At 37.8% G+C, this 19894-nt stretch overlaps 1 protein-coding gene across 2 annotated transcripts; it reads right to left on the bottom strand.

Moving 5' to 3' along the window:
• Positions 1-2194: 2194 nt before the first annotated feature.
• Positions 2195-18980, bottom strand: LOC117405665 (rho-related GTP-binding protein RhoG-like). Of its 2 annotated transcripts, XM_059030423.1 has the most exons (3): positions 18077-18980; positions 6994-7158; positions 2195-6339 (listed from the first exon to the last, which is right to left on the bottom strand). In XM_059030423.1, the coding sequence occupies exon 3, from the start codon at positions 6311-6313 to the stop codon at positions 5738-5740; it is 576 nt and encodes a 191-aa protein (XP_058886406.1). In that variant the 5' UTR covers positions 6314-6339; positions 6994-7158; positions 18077-18980; the 3' UTR covers positions 2195-5737. The 2 variants fall into 2 exon arrangements, with proteins under 2 accessions (XP_058886406.1, XP_033864771.1); XM_034008880.3 differs by lacking the exon at positions 6994-7158 and having other exon boundaries at positions 18077-18972.
• Positions 18981-19894: the final 914 nt, after the last annotated feature.

Below are 19894 nucleotides of genomic sequence, written 5' to 3'. Positions count from 1 at the left end.
GCCTTTCTTGAATCTTTTTTAACAGTGGGAATGGATTACCTCATGACTTAATTATTTCTATTAAGAGTCATTAGAAATGTAGTAGTACCCCTGGCTGTGGCCCAAGCAGATACATTCAGAATGACAGGGTCCATTCCCCAGGCACAATGCAGTCTTAGTGTCCCCCAGAGTATAGAATGGCTGGGATTCCAGCTCCATTCAAAGCATTCTTCCCCTTCTCTCTTCTCTAGCTGGGACAAATTCCACAGGCTTACTGCAGACTGCCATGCATGTCACAGCACTGTCCCTGGGAACATAAAAGGGGCTATATTTATAACAAGGATCAGGATGCAGTGTGTAATGCTAATGTAGCCAACTGAGAAAGCCTCATGAACAACCCAGTTTAGTTAATGTCTTAAATATCCTTTATCCCAAATCCTTGTGCAATTGTATTTGCATGTACCTAAGTAGTTGAAGAAGTCGGCTACCCAGGGGAGACTCTCAGTCATTCTTTTCCCATCCTCATACTGTACAGTTAATTTACAATAATTTTATTGTCAGGCCAAATGTTGTAATGCGTTTACCTTGGTATACCACAGTTAACTTTATACGGGAGGCAGTTAAAGCTGAGACTTTTTTTTTTTATTAGTTTTAATGGTGACAACCTCAGGGTTTTGGTACAGTATATTGTAGCCTATTGGTATATTTAGAGAAAAGCATTTTTAAATTAAGGTGGAGTAGAGCGCTATATCCTCTTGCAACACCCCCTTCCTCTCCAAACACGCACCACCCTTATAGTATATTTTATACTTGTTTAGGTTATCAGATGGTTTTAACAAAAGAGCACAGATATTATATAAAAGCCGAGTTCTGTGTATCCACAGTGCTAAAGAATAATAAGAGACCGGCCTGGTGATGCTTGCAGACAAAACATACCTAAAACATCTGCTTTCACTGCAGTACAGTTTTTTCTTTCTTGTTTGTGGTTTCCCTTTTTCTCAGTTCTCAAGTGGGAGGTCCCTGTTCAATATTGTTTATAAAAATGGGTCGTCCCCCCAAACCAGAAAGTTTTAGAACCTCTGGCATAGAAGATCCTCAAACCAAAGTGTTTCCATTTTCAACCAGTTCCTTCTGACAATCACAGTGGCAATACAGAGGATCGCTTGATCCAAACAAAGGGTACACTGTTATTTCCAATACACGTGCCAACTCCCAGTGAAGCTGGTAGCTTATTTTACTATCAAATTATATCTGTTTGTGTGTGGGTTGGGGAGGGGGGAGAATGTGGGGCCAGCACTGAAAGAGGTATTATCTGTACAACCCCAGGCTCCTGTCCACAACCCTCATTTTACTGTTAAATGATCTATAGGCAAACTAGTCAGACAAATGGCTTTGGTTTTTGAGCTTTGAACTTTTCTTCACATGTTCTTAATTCTTTTTGTACACAAGTGTCTGTTAATTATACAATATATTCCCTCTTCAGTTGTAAAGATTAAAATTACAATATATGTATCACAAATACATGTTACTACACACAGGAATTGAATCATTTTTGTCAAGTAATATAATCTAAGAAATGTATTTCTCGAGGCACAAATACTGCTTTTTTATTGCTTGCTGAATCATCCAAGAGGTATCTTTTAACCATTGTTTTATTTTTTTGTTACTTATTCATTATCCCTTTAATAAAGTCACCAACACATTTTAGAAAATAAAAAATGACCACTAGGGGTGCACATCAGTAATTTCTTCTCTTGAGACAGTAAGTTTGTTAAAGGTTTGCAATGGAAAATATCTAACAAACTCATTCAGGGGGAAGAAAAAGTGCAAACGTTCTGTTTCTAGAGCAACGTTACTGTTGTAGCATTTCCTGGAGGTTGCAGCTGAGGGACTGGGAGGGAATATGGCCAAGTTGTTACTGTTAAGGGACTAGGAGGCAGTGTGCAACCAGTGTGGCCTAGTGGGTAGGGCTGAATGGCTGGGAACCAAATTTGATTAGTGGTTAGAGCAGCAGGATTGGGAGGAAGTTTCCTCCCAGTTCTATACTTTGACAATGTTTTCACAAACCAGCACATTTAAAAATGCAAAAATACAATGTATTGAGGTTCTGTATTTTGAAAAGGAAGCTGATGTTAGTTCTCTTTTTTTTTGTGGAGCTTGGCAAGCTGACTAATTAATATGAACATAAGTCAATATGTACGAACCAGCAAATGCATCAGATAATTCAATTCTGCCTTTATTATGACAAAGAACAGGACAAATTTAGTAACGACTGTATAATGAAAGAAACTATTATCCCTAAATGTACCCAGGCCAACTGAAAGTGTAAAAACTTTGAAAGCTTGTGGTGCTGTTTTACCCCACTCCGATGGCTTGATTGCTAAATATCTTGGCGCCACATTGAATGTCATATCAGTCTTGGCTGTTGTTACTGCAGAAACCAATTTCTGCAGTAATATATCCCATCCAATCATTCTGTATTGGTATATATGGATAACATTGTGGGAAACATATTTTAATAATACTGCAGCTACAGCCCAAATGCTAACCATTTACTGGCAATACAGAATAACTAGGGTTTTATTGGGGCAAAATGGGCAATAAATTCCCCATCCTGTATTATTTCAGCAAAATATATATTAACAGAAAGGGAAACAGCTTGAATATATACTTTGGTTTAATTTTAGTTGAAATAAAGCAATTGGACATACTTTTTAAAAGTTTACAGTTTCATCGTAAAATGAATGACTTAAAAAAGTGTTACTTAATTACAAATTGTTAAATCATAAATTAAGGATAAGCAAAACAATATTTCATGAAAGACTTTCAAGCAAAGATTGCATAAAAATGAACACAACAAAGACAACCAGCCCCCTGTACAAAGAGATACAGAAAAAGTGTTTGGCTTGTTAAACTCCAAGGCTACCAGGTCCCTGTGCTTACTGTCATACTGAAAGGGTTACATTTACACAGCTTAGGCCAGGCCATTTCTGTCTAGAACCGCTTAAGACATTCTTTGTTAAAAAAATATATATATTGTAGTCCATATCTAGTAGAGATGAATTAAATAAATGTACAGCTTTAGTGCTGCAAGTAATTACTTCTTCTTATAAAATCAATATTCACAATATACAGTACAGTTCAGAGGTGTGTCTCTATGCTGTATATGTATGTATATAAACAGAACACACAACACTGTAGAGTGCCATATGCAAAGAATGCCTTGCCTAGTGTGTACAATGTTCTGTTTTTATTTCTTTGGAATATAGGACCTGTAAACTAATTAAGATATCACTGAGCAGTTATAAAAAGAAAAAAACAAATAACAATTTTGCTTATGACGACAGTTTCTCCTTTACAGGTAACAAGTACTTTAATGTTTCTTAATGTACATTCAGAGTGCTCCAAAGTGTTTCTGCTACATCTGTTTAAATGATAAAAAACAGCAGCCGATCTTAGTAACTCTGCCTTTAAACTTGTTAACCTGCTCTATTTTTTTATTGTATTTAGTTACCATTTTAATAACATACATCCCCTGCCACAAAATTAGAGATGTCAGTGTCATGAAAAGGTGGATACCACACCCTACATCCGTTTTAAATGTGCCTTATATACTGTAATCAGACACTCAAAACTCATCACAGTTGGTTAAGCATGGCATAATAAGGGATTCTGTACATCACCGCAGGATTAATATAGAGTTAAAGGGTGATAGTACTTAGATCTGGCACTGTTTCTATTATTACAACAGCCCCCCATGTGTGTGTTTGTACATTCTTAACTATGTGCTGACAAATTACTTCTGAAATGAATTACGAATGAATACAGCTCCAGCTCTACTGCGCTACACAGCAATACACTGGTTTCACGCAGGGCAAGAAACAGAAAACCTTTTAACCACCTGAGATTAAATTGCAGCGTACCTGTCTGGGTTTTTTTTGTGGTTATTCTTTGGCATATCTATATTTTTAACATATGTATTACACTGCAGACAGGTGCAGTGCATGTCTAATTTTCAGTTAAATATTCTATCAATTTATAAAGAAACTACAGCAAGCTTTTCATTAACAAACCTGTCGAAAGGAATTATTGCAGCCTTTGGGGTTGATATTGATATTTGAGACACAAGGGGTAACAATATGGTAGCTTTATAGCATTTCTGAGCAGAAATTGAGCAATTGTGAATACAAAAGAGGATGTTTCCAAAAACAGATGCAACATAGAAAAGGGGTTTTCAAACTGACACAAAACCGTGGTAAAAAAAAGGAGAGCTGTTTTCTCTATTTCAAAGAATATACTGCTCCTGTAGAAACTCAGGATTGAAAGGAAGTCCTAGGCATCCAGCAGTATCTCAGAGAAGACTCCACTACCAATGTTCCCCACCAATCAGAGTTCAACAATGGGCAATAGTTGATCACACCACTGAAAGTCGTCATTCGTAGGGCACACTAAGGGCTCTCAACAACAGGTTAATATGTGCTTGACTTATTTACAGTCCAACCCAGAGCACTTAAGATATCTTACTATTTGTGTCTGCAACCTCGGTATGGTACACTGAAACACCCTATACGATATGTACTGATATGTTCTTATCTACATGTAATTGTGCAAAATGCCTCTCAGGAAAACCCCAGTTTAATTTGTGAGCGGATTTCACAGAGCAGGGATAGTACAAACTGGCAGTTTCACTATACCCACATTTTCCCATAAGCATGCTTTGAAAAGCAAGCATTTTGTTAAAAAAATAAATAAAAAATATGTTGAGCTTTCTTGGGGGGAAGTATCCAGATTGTAAGAATGTAAGCGTCTGAAATATTAGATCCTTTAATTGCGACGTATTTACATTTAAAACATTAATATACTTCTACAAATACTGTGTATAAACTGCAATGCACAGGAATGTTTTTTTTTAAGCTGATACAAAATCTCTATTATTATTAAATATGTGACAGTTGATCAGTTTAATGATATAGAAAGTATTTCCACAGCCTCCTCTCCTCCATTCACAATGATTGTCAGATTGTATTGCTCTATTTTTTTCATCCTGCTCTGAATGTGTTTCTATATATTAGTCGTCTGGAAAAAAACCCAGCAACCTCTGTAAGTGTGTACTGGAACTCTTCAAAATAAGGTCACATGAGATACTGTAGGTGGTTCAGTTTTACAATGAGTACAAGCAGCACACTGGTTTTTTTTTTATTCCATGCACACACACACACCTTTCAAGTTTGAAAAATATGTTTTCAGTGCCAAAAGTATGTTTTCCTGCGTTGACTGCCCTCCCTCACACACAATGACACATTAAATAGTGGACAGAATTACAGATTGTAAGCCCAGCAGAAAACAATGCATTAAAAAAGCAAAGCAAAAAGACTTCTTGGAGGATGTGTGGCTATAATTCCTAAAACAGGGCTGGAATGAATTATTTTTATCCGATACAACAGCAATATTAGTTGGCACTATATCCAGCTATAACTCTGATTGTAGTTATGACTCACTAAGCATTCCACTTAATCTTCCAAACATGAGACTGCCGCATGAGGCTGTCTGAAAATGTCTGTCCACAAATTGCCTTTCCAGCAAGAGTAAAATATCAGAACATTGTACAGCCCAAATTCAAAAACAACTTAGGAGGGCTGTCGTATTGGATAAAAAGAGTTACAATATACATCTACCACTAGCCCCATCACTCTCTCACCGTCTCATTATTATTATTTTCAATATTATTACATTTCTTATCATTTTTCTTTTGTTTGGTTTACAACAGCACACAGGGTTTCTTGGTGGTGACAGGCAGCGGGTTGAGGAAGGCCCGAACTGCCTCAGCAAAGACCTCCTTGATGCCGTCCTGGTTGAGGGCTGAGCACTCCAGGTACTTGATTGCGTGGATCTGTCGGGCCAGTGCGGTGCCCTGCTGCTGGCTGATGGTGGTCTGGTTCTGCTCCTTGAGCTTCTTCAAGAGCTCAGCATCGTTCCGTAGATCCTTCTTCGTGCCCACCAGCAGGATGGGCGTGTTGGGGCAGTGATGGGTGACCTCCGGATGCCACTTGTGCTTGACGTTCTCGTAGGAGGGCGGGCTGGCAATGGAGAAGCAGATGACGAAGACGTTGGTCTGCGGGTAGGACAGCGTGCGCAGCCTGTCGTACTCTTCCTGGCCTGCCGTGTCCCACAGGTTTAGGCTAATAGTCCTGCCATCCACAGTCACCTGGGCGCTGTAGTTGTCGAAGACGGTGGGGATGTACTCTTTGGGGAAGGCGTTGGTTGTGTAGGAGATCAGCAGGCAGGTCTTTCCCACTGCGCCATCGCCCACCACCACACACTTTATACTCTGCATTCTTACAGGATCAGCTCTTCAACAACCTGCCACAGAAAAACAAATACATTCAGATGATTTTTATTTAAAAAAAGACATGTATTTTTTAAACCGCACATAAAATTTATATCAACAAATTCCCCAAGGCTGCACTGTTATACCAACAATGTTAAAGCAAACCATTTTGTGGTTGCTGGCGTGGCCGTCACAAGACATGACCAATTTGTGAAACTTCCAATTTGAATGCCATCTAAACGCTGCAACTCACTTTCCGGCTGTATAGCCAATCGCCCGTTTAAAGCCGCAGCAGATATTGGCAAACTACTGAATACTGGCAACAAGAGGAGGGTGACAGGTCACCGTCTGGCCTAGTCTGGTGGCGGACCAGTTGGGGTTGCTGTGAAGTGGTAAAGAGACCCCAGAAGATTTTCCTTCCAAGCCTGCCGGATCGCAAAGGCCAATGCAGAGCTCCCAATGCTGTATGCTGTATGTGTAACCATGTACACCAGAAATAATTAACTAGCTGGCGTTCATTCAATTGAATTGCCTGCGGAAAAAGAAAAGGCAACCATAAAAGGGCACCAGCAAGTCATAAAATGGGTCTGATGAAAGGCAAGGGGATTTTACTTTGCATTGTAGTGTATAAATGGGCTGCACTGCCCATTCTTGTACAGTATGCTACAATTATTTTCATCATTTACCTCTAAAATGTAATGGCATCTAATTCTGAGTTTCTTGAAATAAAGGGCTTAACAGTTCTTCCGCAAGCAGCCCATTTGTGGTTTACAAGCAGAGAATTGAGAATGACAGCCTGGCCTGGATGTGTTATATGCTCTGCACACAATGTGTAAAGTGCTGCCACAGTTCTGAAATAAAATATAGTGAAAGCATAATTAAAAAATCAGGCAAGCAAGAAAAAACTATAGTAAACCATGGTAAAGCACAGAAAATACAAGCAGTAAACTGGAAATAACTGTGAAAACACAGTAATGTGCTCAGTTTCTAGATTCATTAGCCAGAGTCACTCGAGGGTTCATTGACAAGGCAGGCTGCACTTGCAGTGTTCTGTCAGGGTCTGTCTCTCAGGAAACAGTTATTTAATTGACTCACTGCTGTATTCTCTTAGAGTGCCCCCTGGAGACTTATGTGTTTCATTTCTAATTGGTATCATTATGAACCCCAGGGATAAGTATGAAGTCCCGTCGCTGCTATATATTACAAATGTGGCCCCCAGGGACCAGTTCATTAATAGATCTATATATCCTGCCAGGGCTTAATGTAATACAGCAACACGGTTAGGGTGACACCCAAAGTTCACACATACACATTCAAATTACAACCTATATTTATATTGTCACTTTAACTAAATTGTGACAAATGGTTGTTCCCTTTGATTGGCCAGTTAACTAAGGTACGTATCACATAAAAAAAACTTTCATAATTAACGTATAAATACTTTATTCTCAGATATAAATACTCAAATGTGTATTCCTGTAGGGAACATTTTGTGGTCTTGCAAGCAAAAAATATCTTTAGAAACTGAAAAAAAAAGTAACCTAAAGGTGCATCAATAACACTGCTTCCCTCACATGCAGCCAGCAATAGCCAATCATATTTGTGCTTAAATCACTGAAACAAAACAAGCAGGGTACAAAAATGACCAGACAATATGGTATGAATGCCAACAGTCTCCATCTACAGTCCTATCCCCATTTCTGATGAAAAAGGTTGCCCCAGAGACTGCCCCTGCAACATTTCAATAAAAGAGATTCAATAAAAAAAACAGCACCTGCATTATGTACCTGTTCAATGGCAGAATTCAGTCAAACCTTATAGACTGCATGTGCTTTTTTATATATATTAAGGGCTTGTAGAAATTAAACTTTTTCTAACGACATAGTGCTTGGGGCGTGTCCTGCTATAACTGGAAGTTCAACTGAATCGCACCATTAAAAATGTAGATAACGTGGGTCATAAAGCCGCAGAGGATTTTCTTTATTGAACCTATTTCTAGCAAGGTTCCAACTAAGCAAATGTGTAATTAGGTTCTAAAAATGAAGCATTACCACACACTTCTGTGTAAGCAAGTGAAGGGTGAAGTCACTTGAACTCTCTGTGCCTCAGTCCTAGCCCTTTCAGCTTTGCTGTATGCTAGAGAGATTAACCCTGTAGTAAACAGTCAAGACTGAGCTTTCACTGGGAGATCACTTCAAACGCAATTAACCCAAGAAAAAATAAACGCAGAAAAGTTCTAGAGCTTTCTGTAAACCGGAGCTAAGCAATTATTATGATTAAAAATGGCTGCTTGCAGTCAGTATGTGTGTGGCTGCCTGCCTACCCTTATCTCAACTCTGTAAGTTCGGGGAAGTTAGCAAACAATAGCAAGAACGCCCTTCATTGCCTCCCTCCCTCGCACTCTCTAACGTCAGCTAAGCAAATTCAAAACCACGGTCTGATAAGATCAGCTTTTTCACTGACTTTCATAAGACGGTGAACTTTATTCATTTGCAAAGCATGGAACACAGACCCTGTGCCGGGGAGAGAGACAGGTGGAGGAAGTTTCATGACAGTGCAACCTGAATGTGACCAGAGAAGAGTTCAGCCAAACTGAAATCTGACTCGAAATCTTGCTTTTTCTTTTTGGACCTCTTTTCTGGATAAAAACTGGGTTAATGCACTACTGGCTTTTCACCTCTGGAGGTCTGGTGTCACATCCTGATTAGGTCACTCAGTGAAAGGGGTTCGATGGTCTTGTTTAAAATGAAATAGTGAACATATGTTGTAATCATAATAGAGAAATCATGGGTTCAGGATGGACCAATTAAATACTGGTGCTTTACCTTAACAACGGCCATGCTTGATATAGTGTAATATAAATAAGGACTGTTAAGACCAAAATGTTTCAGTGTGCATTTTTAAATATTGCTTAGATCAATATTGATTGAAGAGCGTGTTCTGATGTGCCATGGGCATGGCATGGGAATTTTATAGCATGCATTTACACGTCTAGTATAAACACAAGTTCAAAAGCTTGCAGTCTGGTGACACATAATGCAATGGAACAAGATAGGGCAAAAGTGAAACCCATTTATGTTTTATCACAATTGGATGAGCAGTTCTCTGGATATAAGTTAAAGCACATACTGTGTGACATACTGTACATATGCAGGTAAAAACAAAAGCACAGGCACCTGGTTAGATCCTCAGATTATAACACTCTTAATAATGCATGCTCAAAAATGTCCAAGGACATACACCCCTAGAGGGTAATGTGCAAAAAATGTTTGCTCTCGAGCCACCTGCAAGCAGTAGCACATTATTCCTACATCTTATTATAAATAAATAATGCTGGGACAAATATCCAAATATTCAAACAGATATATATATATTTTTTTACATGTATTCCGATACAAAAATCATATTTGCTACAAACAGGGGTGTAGTGCTGGGGGGTCGGAGGGGAGCGCCGCCCCCCCACTTCTCTTGGGCTGGGGAAGCACCGCTTCCGTACTTCACGTGTAGAATATTGAACTGTTTTGCTCCTATTAATATATGGAGATATACATGCGCATAACCCATACAAATAAGCAAAGAATACAATAACTGTAAGAAACCCTGAGAGGTAAACAATGAAAAAAGTGAAATAGCGTGCCTGGTCTGGAACCACAGGTGTGAATAAGAAGGGAACCTGTATTAATGCTTTACAATTAGATGTAATAATTGGGACAGTTCTTATTTTAGACCCATATATAAGAAATAATGTAGATAAAATAAGCTAAACATTTATTTAAAAGATAAAACTCAATCGCAACAAACAAATAAAGGGTACCGGTGGCCTTACACATCTTATTTTGCAAACTGATAATAGCGACCCCTCACTTATAAATATAGCACTACACCACTGGCTACAAATGGCAAAAATACCTTGCACCTATTTACCGCCTCACCAGAATTTGCACGACAGTTTCATCAGAATCGAGCCCATAAAGTTCATTTTATAGACCACAAAAAGTACAATTAAATAACTCTTAAAAACATTACGATTTTATAATGTTAACCCTGGTTTCACCCACACTAAAAATGAACACACAATAGGTAGATAATTATTAATTGATCAATTCTGACTACAAAAAAAAGGAGCAAATAGCGAGCTATACCTTTACCATGATCCAGTAACGGCTTGCTTATTTTATCAGTACGAATAATAGAGAAATACAATCTTGAGGGGCATTCATTTATCTTTCTGTTTTCTTAATAGATTATCACTACCTTGCATACTTCTGTTTAACTAGTGAAACGTGTGCTTTAACACAAAATGTTATACATAATACACATGGCTATCTAATGCCACTGTTTAATTCGGCCTAAAAGAACCCAGGGTGTGTGTATTTAAAATCGTAGAAATTAAAAAATGCAGTAAAAAGGGAGGGTGCAAGCATACATATTTATGAACAAACCATAATAACACGTTGAATGAATCTTTTAAATGTAGCAGTGCCGTGCTGGAGTTAGCTTTCATTTTCAAAACAGCTCGGTTGTGGTTGTAACCTTATAATTTATAAGGTCAACAATGCAGGATTCAATGATAATGTGACACACGTTACTTTTATTAAAATCGCTCTTTATAGGTGTGTATGATTTGTTAGTTACCGAAATCAGCAACTGAAGACGTAAGAGGCTCATTTCATACCACTTAATCTGCACAGATGAAACATAACTTGGTTAACCGTACTGATGGCATATCAAATGTTTAAATGACAGATATGGTTGCATTCTTGTAGAACTTCAGGATAAAACAAAATGCATTTCGTCAAGGAATTGCATTAGTTCCATTACTTAGTTGAGCACAAGGTGGTTTAAATAAATACTTTCTGATTTAAATATAGTTAGTTTGGGTTATTAAGTCTATTTCTGGGGCAGCAGTGTGGAGTAGTGGTTAGGGCTCTGGACTCTTGACCGGGTTGTTGGTTCAATCCCAGGTGGGGGACACTACTGCTGTACCCTTGAGCAAGGTACTTTACCTAGATTTCTCCAGTAAAAACACAACTGTATAAATAGGTAATTGTATGTAAAAAATAATGTAATTGTATGTAAAAATAGTGTGATATCTTGTAACAATTGTAAGTCGCCCTGGATAAGGGTGTCTGCTATGAAATAAATAATAATAATAATTTAAAACAGTATAGGTGTTTTATTATTTTAATTATTTTTATATACGGTAGCGACTTCTGTTACGTGCAATATAATAAACAAGAACCAAAATGGTGAGTTTTTTCCCCCTTCACTTTAAAGGTCATTTCCATGTTTGTTTTATTTTTAAATTTCAGTTTTTGTTTGCTTGTTCAGCTACAAAAAGGCACAAGTAAACCTCATGTTATTACTTTATGAAAACGTGTCGATGGCCTCTGTTTACTGTGAAGAAACAGCAATGGCAAAGAATGAAAAAAAGGGGAAAATAAATAAAATGCATTGTCAACTTTATGTACTATTTATTTTGGGAATAAACAGAACAACGTTTAACTTGAACTGCTGTTTGGCATCCTTTGTTTTGTAGTTAATTCACTGGGGTAAAGTAAGTCCTACACAACTTATTCTTTACTCCTGGGATATTTGTATATTTTAATGTGTTACATATTGTAAGGTCTTAAATAAAGGCACACACACAGGGCCACAGCCATGCCCCCTGCCCCTGCTGCTAAGCTGTCTCTGACTGCATACCTAGTAATATAATGGTTTTTATTACTTTTTGAAAAACGAACGAATATTCGAACGAATATTTAAATTATGAGCGAACATCTGAACATGAAAATTCCGTGTTCGTCCCAGCACTATAAATAAATACCCTTTAATTCTTATTTTATCATTTAAAACAGCAGTTGTCAACCCTTGCCCTTGGCTATATCAAACGTCCAGGTTTTGGGTTCAATCAGAAATTAAATGTGTTTAAAAAAACGTAGATACACTTTGTAACAATCCAGCTCTCTATCACAGTCTATGAACCTGCTCAATCTGTTTCATAAATCTCCACAAATGTGTGCAAAACCCACACCCAACCTCAATCAGAGCACTTGCCTGAGACTTGCAATAGCCCATTCTCTGTAAAGTCATGGTTTCTTTCAGGCTTCTTGGAAAACTAGATTTTGTAGATTTGTGGAGTACTAGCTGGTTGTGAAAAGAAAAACAAACAAGAATAGATGGGTGGGTCAACCAAAGGAGATCAACAGAATATTAAAGATTGGAAAAGAAAATCGCACACACAGTAGAGTCTCAACCCTGCAGCGTAGACTCCTTGTGTGCTACGATGCTTTACTTGATATAGAGATACAGGCAGAAAGCGATGTTTCATTTGAGAGAACTGCAAATGTGCAGAAACCACCAAGCACAGATCGACAACAAGTGAAATCACCACAGGCAGGAAAATGTGAAATTGTACCAGCAGACATGGATGTTCATTCCTAATGAGCTTTACCATCTGAATATTCTTAACTGTAATAACTGGCCCTATTCACAACACTTTGACGTTTATGGAATGTTTTTTAAGGACTGTTTTTTGGGTAGTTATGAACATTCTCTTCATTCAACCAATAAACCAATAAACCCTCTCTAAAACAGATAGCAATTAGATGCGTGGTTCATAAGGCGTAAGTAATCAAAATGTGTTTCCCCAACCATTAACAAAATACTATTTAAAACACAAATTAACGTTTTGTGAATGGAGGATCTAGTGTTTCTAGGAAGCTAATTGTGGCAAATGTGATAATGATGTATAACCTTGTTTCAACCTTTCACTGGTAAGTAAGTCCAGAACTCCATTGATGGTATTCTGGAATTATGCAAGTCCTTCTTAAGATGGCTTGGTATGACTGAAAAATCCCAGTTATCTGAACTAATGCATTCTTCTCCTTTTTTAGATTAACGTTGTATAATTTTCTGTCTTCATCAACCTGCTGTACTTAGAAGAAATTTGAGAGCTCTAAGGACAGGCACTTTTAACATCTGAGATTCAAAACGTCCCCAGGATGTGATGAATGAAACAAAAAGTTATATACAAAGTGATTCTAAACAAGCAGAAGAACATGTTAGTAAACATAACTGTGCTATTTCACACATGTGCCAAGTTACTCCTCAAGCTCTTTGACAACCACAGGAATTCAAAAAATTGCCAAGTCTAAAGATGATGTCAACTTAACTATGTCGTATCCTGGATACAACAACTGTAGCCATTGTCCTACGCAAAGGTGTTCTGGTTGTGTTGAAACATATTTATTTAACACACCGGAGTTCCAATAAATGATTACATTAAGCATTTATGATTTTAAGCCATTGACAGCATACTTTAAAACTTCTTGCAAATTAATGAATCCTGTGGTTGTGTACAAATGACAAGTGATCAAAGCGTAATTTGAAAATATTCCACACTCATTGAGTACCCAATACTCCCCTCTGTAGCCAGAAAGAGAGATCAGCTGCAGTTATGAGTTCTGCATTGTGAAATGCACAGGGGGCACAGTCTCTCTCTAACGGCTGTAACTGACGGTCACATAGAGCATCACCATTACAAACCCACTTCCACCTGCAATAAAGGAACAGAGACTCCGTGTTCCTGAACAAGCTTTGCCTGTGTGAAATAGCTCAAGGAAACAAACTCTGCCCTGCATTTCCATAATATACAAACAAGGTAACGTGTTGAAACAGTTTGCTGTCAAAGTGTATCTGACAAAATGCAGTTGTAATTTATTAATCAGGCATTGCTCATAAAAGCCACCATGCTTTGGGTTTATTTCTGTTTTACCTGTGTTTTCAATCTGCCATTAGCGACAGGAGAGACTCGTTTTTCTAACACCATTGACATTTTTCCTTTTTTTCCCCCAATTTGTTTTGTTTTTAATTACAAAAATGCATTCAAGGATGCAAATCTTACCATCCAAATTGCAAAACCTAAATTGCTACTGTATTTATGCCGACACGCTCGTTTAGCTTCATTGCTCCGACTCTTTGGAACTCTCTCCCAGCTTTGGTGTGTGATGCTGCCGTCGCTCGCTTTAAATCAACTCTCAAGACCCACCTGTTCTCTCTTGCTTTCCATGCTCTTTAAGCCTGATATCTGCTATTGTGTTGCTGCTACTATTTCATGTTTTATCCTACTATCATGTATTATGCACTTTCCACTGTATTTAATGTATTATGCATTTTCTTGTTGTTACTGCATCTTGTAAAGCGCTTTGTGATGGTGGTCCACTATGAAAGGCGCTATATAAAATAAAGATTGATTGATTGATTGATTGACCTATTTTGGATAGGTTTGGTTTTATTTATTTATTGAATAATTCCTTTTTTATCAGACAAAGCAAAGATGAATGTAGCTATTTATGGTCCAGAAAGAATGACAGGTTTTGTCTTAAGTCAATATTTTGTCATTGGCATGCACTGTTGTAGCCTGTGGCCTGTACTGAATTATGGCAAAAATACTATAGCTTGATCTAAATCTCCCATGGCCATATTCATAAAGCATTTACCTCAGTGTTAAGTTTGATTTCTTTTGTGAAGCAAAAATCTAACTGCTAATGTTGCAGTACTAGCTAGAAACTAGAAAGGTGAATGTAGGAGTTCTTAAATTAGGCTCCTTTTAAACATTGATGTTTTCTGTTTGGAAGAAAAAACAGGTGTTAACTTAGCGTGTGGTAAATATTTAATGAATTTGTGTCGTACTAAAATATCTTCAAATAAGAAAGTGAAACCATTTTGCTCACTGAGTCAACAGTCCAATTTTCAGGTTAAGCAGCAACTTACAAAATCAGAAATTACACAAAATTACACACAAAAACAAAGTAAATGTAGAAATGTAGAAATAACAACAATATAAAAAGTTATACAAATACACTCATTTGACTTTCCATGGTGAATCAGAACTACAGCGAATAAAGCAGATTGTGTTAAGTGGAATAAGGAAGTGAAAAAACGTTTTTATAATGAAAATAAAAAGCAGTATAAATCAAATGTCCAACTATATAAGAGGCACTAAAAAAAACTGTTTGGCATTGGTTTTTAATAATCTAAGGCCTAATCTACATACAAATTATTCAAGGCCAAAAGTATGTTGATACACAATTCTTAATAAATAGAGCTAACAAGATGGAAGTAAAACTATTTAGTTATAAAACTTTAATAATGATGTCTGAGCCATTTTGGGTGGGAACCAGTTTCATTTTACACTGAGTGTTTATTTTGACATTTTCTTTATTCACAAGAAACTTCGTAACCATGGTTTCTAAATGAATTTTTGGCATCAAGTGACATACTCCACCCTGTCCCTATACCCAAAGAAACTTAAAACCATCATGACCTCATTATGGAAGACATATTAGGCCAGAGGTTAATGTCACCAACACTTTAAGAATACAGTGTTGATTTTATTTGACCCTATTCATATGTAGCATTCTAAAGCTATGTTCATTCATAAAAAGTTAAATAATGCAGTAAATACTGTAGTAAAGGTTACAGTCAATATTGTAGTAAAATGTACATTATACAATTTTGTAGTAAATTAAATAACAAAATCATATATTTGGTTATATTTACAGACTTTGACTTGGGCTTGCAAAACAGTTGTTATGCAAATTCACCTTGATTATTATCCTTTCAGTGTGCAATAAACCCAGACCCTACACTGATATTGCCTCTGTCTGCTTCTTGCAGGATTTGCAGCATCCTCAATTTAAGACACTTCCCTCTAACGCTGTCTCTGACATAAGGCTAACCACAATACTGAAATGTTTGTCTCTATCACTAAACCACCACAAGCTGATTGTTGTCAGCCCCTGTTTGAGGCCAATGACTGAAAAGCAGGCGGCGTTCAGGTCAGGATTGAGGTGCACAGAGCTATGAGAAGGACTCTCATTGAGCCTGCTGGCACCATAGACAAAAATGTATGCTACAGTGGGGAAATATTTTTAAATATCTACTACAGTGGACCATATTCAAAAAGTGTTAAATGACTGCTAACCCAGGTTTTAAAATCCATTTAACATATCTTGCACTTGCAACATTATCACAGCCTAGCTCCCCCTTTCTTATCTTGAATATCTTTCGGCTCCTTGCTTATCTGCATTGAGTTTATCTGCATTGTAAAGGGGTTGGACAAAAAAAAGTAATTGATGTTTAAATTGCTATGGAGGGGTATGTGTCCATTCCTCAGCGATTACTGATTTCTGAAGGGAAGTTAAGAGTGGTAATCTCCCAAAGCGAATGGGCTGCTGACTTAAGAGACACTCTTCTTGTTCGTGGTGCCTAAGCTGTTCTGTAGCACTTTCTGTGATTCCATTTCCCATAATGCTCACAAGAAGACTTATAGCACAAGATAAGTACTTTGAAATGGACATGTCCTCAGTTCAAGCTTGCAGGTCAAGTTCCTTTAAACAGATACCATCTCCTAACAAAGACGTACCCAAGATGTAGCCTTCACTATCTCTGCCAATCGGGTGTCAGTTCCTCATTACTGTGAAGTGCAAACGCAATAGACATTTTCAGAGACAACCCAAAGGGCCTACACTTCAAAAACAACACGCTGGGGTCCTGCTGAAAGTACAGGTCCAGATGAATTGATATGCTGTAGAGCAGCACAGCCTCACAACGTACAGGATAACTTTGTTAGAGTCGGTCCTGTAGAGAACCTATCCTAACCTATGATTCCCCTGCTCACTTGAGTGCTGATGGTTGTTGGGAAACTTGTGTGGAACATACCCAGGTTACCCCAAAACAGGACAGAGCCTCAACTTCCCCATTGAGCCCCTTGATAACAACTCAATATGAAATGATTCTGTGCCATGTTAGACTTGGGTAAGGGTGGGGAGATCTGGAAACGGTCCAGACCATGCCCGTACCATTTTTAAACAAGGCTTTATCATAGATATAAGTGGCACTGCCTCCCTGTGCTTAACCTTACCTAGGTGTCACTTTGCTTTACTACACTTTGCTATGTCTGTACCATGTTATATCACAGTAAGCTTTTATAAGGATGAGCCCAACTTCTGCCTGTTTCACAAGCACCAGGATGTTAAAAAAATCAAAGCGTAAAAATTAAGATACTGTGCAAGCTGGCTGCAGCTCTTTCAGTTCTGGCAATGTCAAGTTGTAAAAGTTTCCATATACACTATTATACGCTATATCATAGTATTTCTGCTGTTATTTTAGCTATAATAATTTCCATCACTGACAATGGAAGAAACTGACACCATGGAACAACAGCAAGTTTACCCAAAGAAAATAAGGGAACGTCTTAAAATAAATCTTCTTTTAAAACTAAAGAAAACATGAATGTTTTCTAGAATTAAGTGGAAAAAAACCCACACAGAATTCATACTCGAGCTTCAAAAAACGAAATATAGGTCAGTCTTGGGAGTGGCCCTACGCGAGTTTCTCGTCTCAAAATAGAGGAACCGAATTCAGCTGACATAAAATTTAAAACGGTTTGCAGAAACTATTGTTAAATAAACAATAAATATCTGACTTTTAACTTTCAGTGGCACAGGCCCTGCGTATGTAAAACCATAGCAACAATATGGACTTTGAAGGTACTTCCTTGCCAGTATACACATTCTTGTCCTGTATTCTTCTTGCTTGCACAGTAAATTATGAGGCGGGTGCCTGCGAAACCGTTAAGAAAAGTCTTACTTCACTAACGAAAAAAACAAAACATTCGTATTACTTTTTGGTTGAGTTACTACTAATGTAGTTAATTTTAAAAATATATATATATTTTAAAGAACAGTTAAAATAGAAACTCACCTAACATAATCTTGACTCTGCAAACACTTCTCCCAAATAGTCGGACTCTGACAGCCAGCCTCGATCAGTGCGTCTATCTCGTTCTCTCTCTCTTTTTCTCAGTTGCACGTTAAGGAAGTGAGTGTACTTGCAGAGAGGAAGTTAGATACAAAAAAAATGCAGTGGTTATGAGGAAGTATTATAATATTTATAAATGTTTAGGGGGAAAACATACTTAGTATGCACATTCAAAATTAACACTTTCATCTCCGGGTTTAGCCTGAGACGGCGCGGCAGGTTAACGTTTAAAAAACCGCTTTGGAAGTAAAGTAATACGAAATATTAACGTCGTGGAAAAGTTAAAAGAGTGTGAACCGCTATATTACGACTTATGTTACTCTGGTATCACAGCTCATGCCGGTAACTTTTTTTCTTTCTTTATTATTAAGTACACTGTCGTATATTCTTGTGCCATTTAACCCACTGCAGGACTACTAAACGAGGTTTTTAAATCCATTATCATTGCTCCCCTTTTCTCATACTGAAGATATGGTTGTTCTGTGCTTATTGTTCATACTTTAATTTTAAATATGTTGAGTTAAGTACGACGCATAGATCATTAAAAAGTGTTTCCTCTTGTACTGTAGGTCACATGATCTGGATGCTGCTTAACCACTGGAGTGAAACTGAACTACAGGGTAGAATTTGTACCAGGAAGTAGCGGCATCTTTTAGCATTGGCTTTCAAATAAACGGTACTCACATTCCAGATTGAATGTGTACACCTGGCTTTCTGATTTAAATAACTTACTATAGTTATATATGTTATATTATTCAATATCATATATATTTGAGTGACCATCAGTAAGTTAACTTTAAGAGTATTGAAAAAAAGTTCACCAAGTTGAATAATATAAATATGTTCTCCCGCAGATGTGAGCAAACGGTGTCATTGGCGCCACCTGCTGTAAATTAAAATGGAAGAGAGACTAGTGTCCAGAAATAATAGAAATAACATGTTGCTGTTTTAAGTAGGCTACCTAATTTTACAGTTCTGGTTAGCTACAATTGACGGCAATGTAAAGTCACTTTCAATATTAGACACCAGCCCTGTATTCAGCATTAATAGGTGTCGTTTTACTAAAATAACATTTTAACGAATGTGTTAACGCTTGGGTTCTCTCTAATTTCAAAGAAAAACAGTTTTGTGTTTTATGTTGTATTTTTTTTTTTAAATAGCAAACCTCTAGGTTTACTAACCCCTGCTGAAGATTTTAACATATCGTGTTCCAGTAAAATGGAAAACACGTCCACTGTTTTATTGAAATACAATATGTAAAAAAACATTTTACAGTCAAGGCACTAAAACGATTCCCCCCAAACCGCGGAGAAGGGTGTCTCTGCAGACCGGAGGCTCCAGGACGGGTATAACTGCAGGCTCGGAGACCGTGCTCGTGGTTGGCCTGTGGTGGCTTAGCTGTGGTTGTCTATGAGCGCATGGGGTTGTGGCTCTCGAGAGGCGTGACATTTGAGACGGAAATCAACAGCAGCACACGATGTTTTTCAGACCAACTGGAGAAGAGAAGGGTGATCTCCAGCCCTGTAGTCGTGCGTGTGCAGCTCCTAAATTACGTCATCATTCTATGCTACAGCCCGATCATATGATAAGGCTGATCACTTGCTTTGTGTTGTGAACATTCGCAAATGTTATTGTTTAACATAGAAGAAGGTCCTCCTCACATCTGCAGAGACACTCGAGCGCCCCTGCCATTCGTATAGGCTGTAAGGACTGTCGCTTTGGCAGCAGATGCACTAGATTCCCCCAGTCCGCCTTTCCCCA

This window comes from Acipenser ruthenus, chromosome 9, assembly GCF_902713425.1.
Source record: "Acipenser ruthenus chromosome 9, fAciRut3.2 maternal haplotype, whole genome shotgun sequence".
Taxonomy (NCBI): Eukaryota; Metazoa; Chordata; class Actinopteri; order Acipenseriformes; family Acipenseridae; genus Acipenser; species Acipenser ruthenus.
The sequence above is the reverse complement of the archived record's forward strand: the minus strand, read 5'-3'. Positions and strand labels throughout refer to the sequence as shown.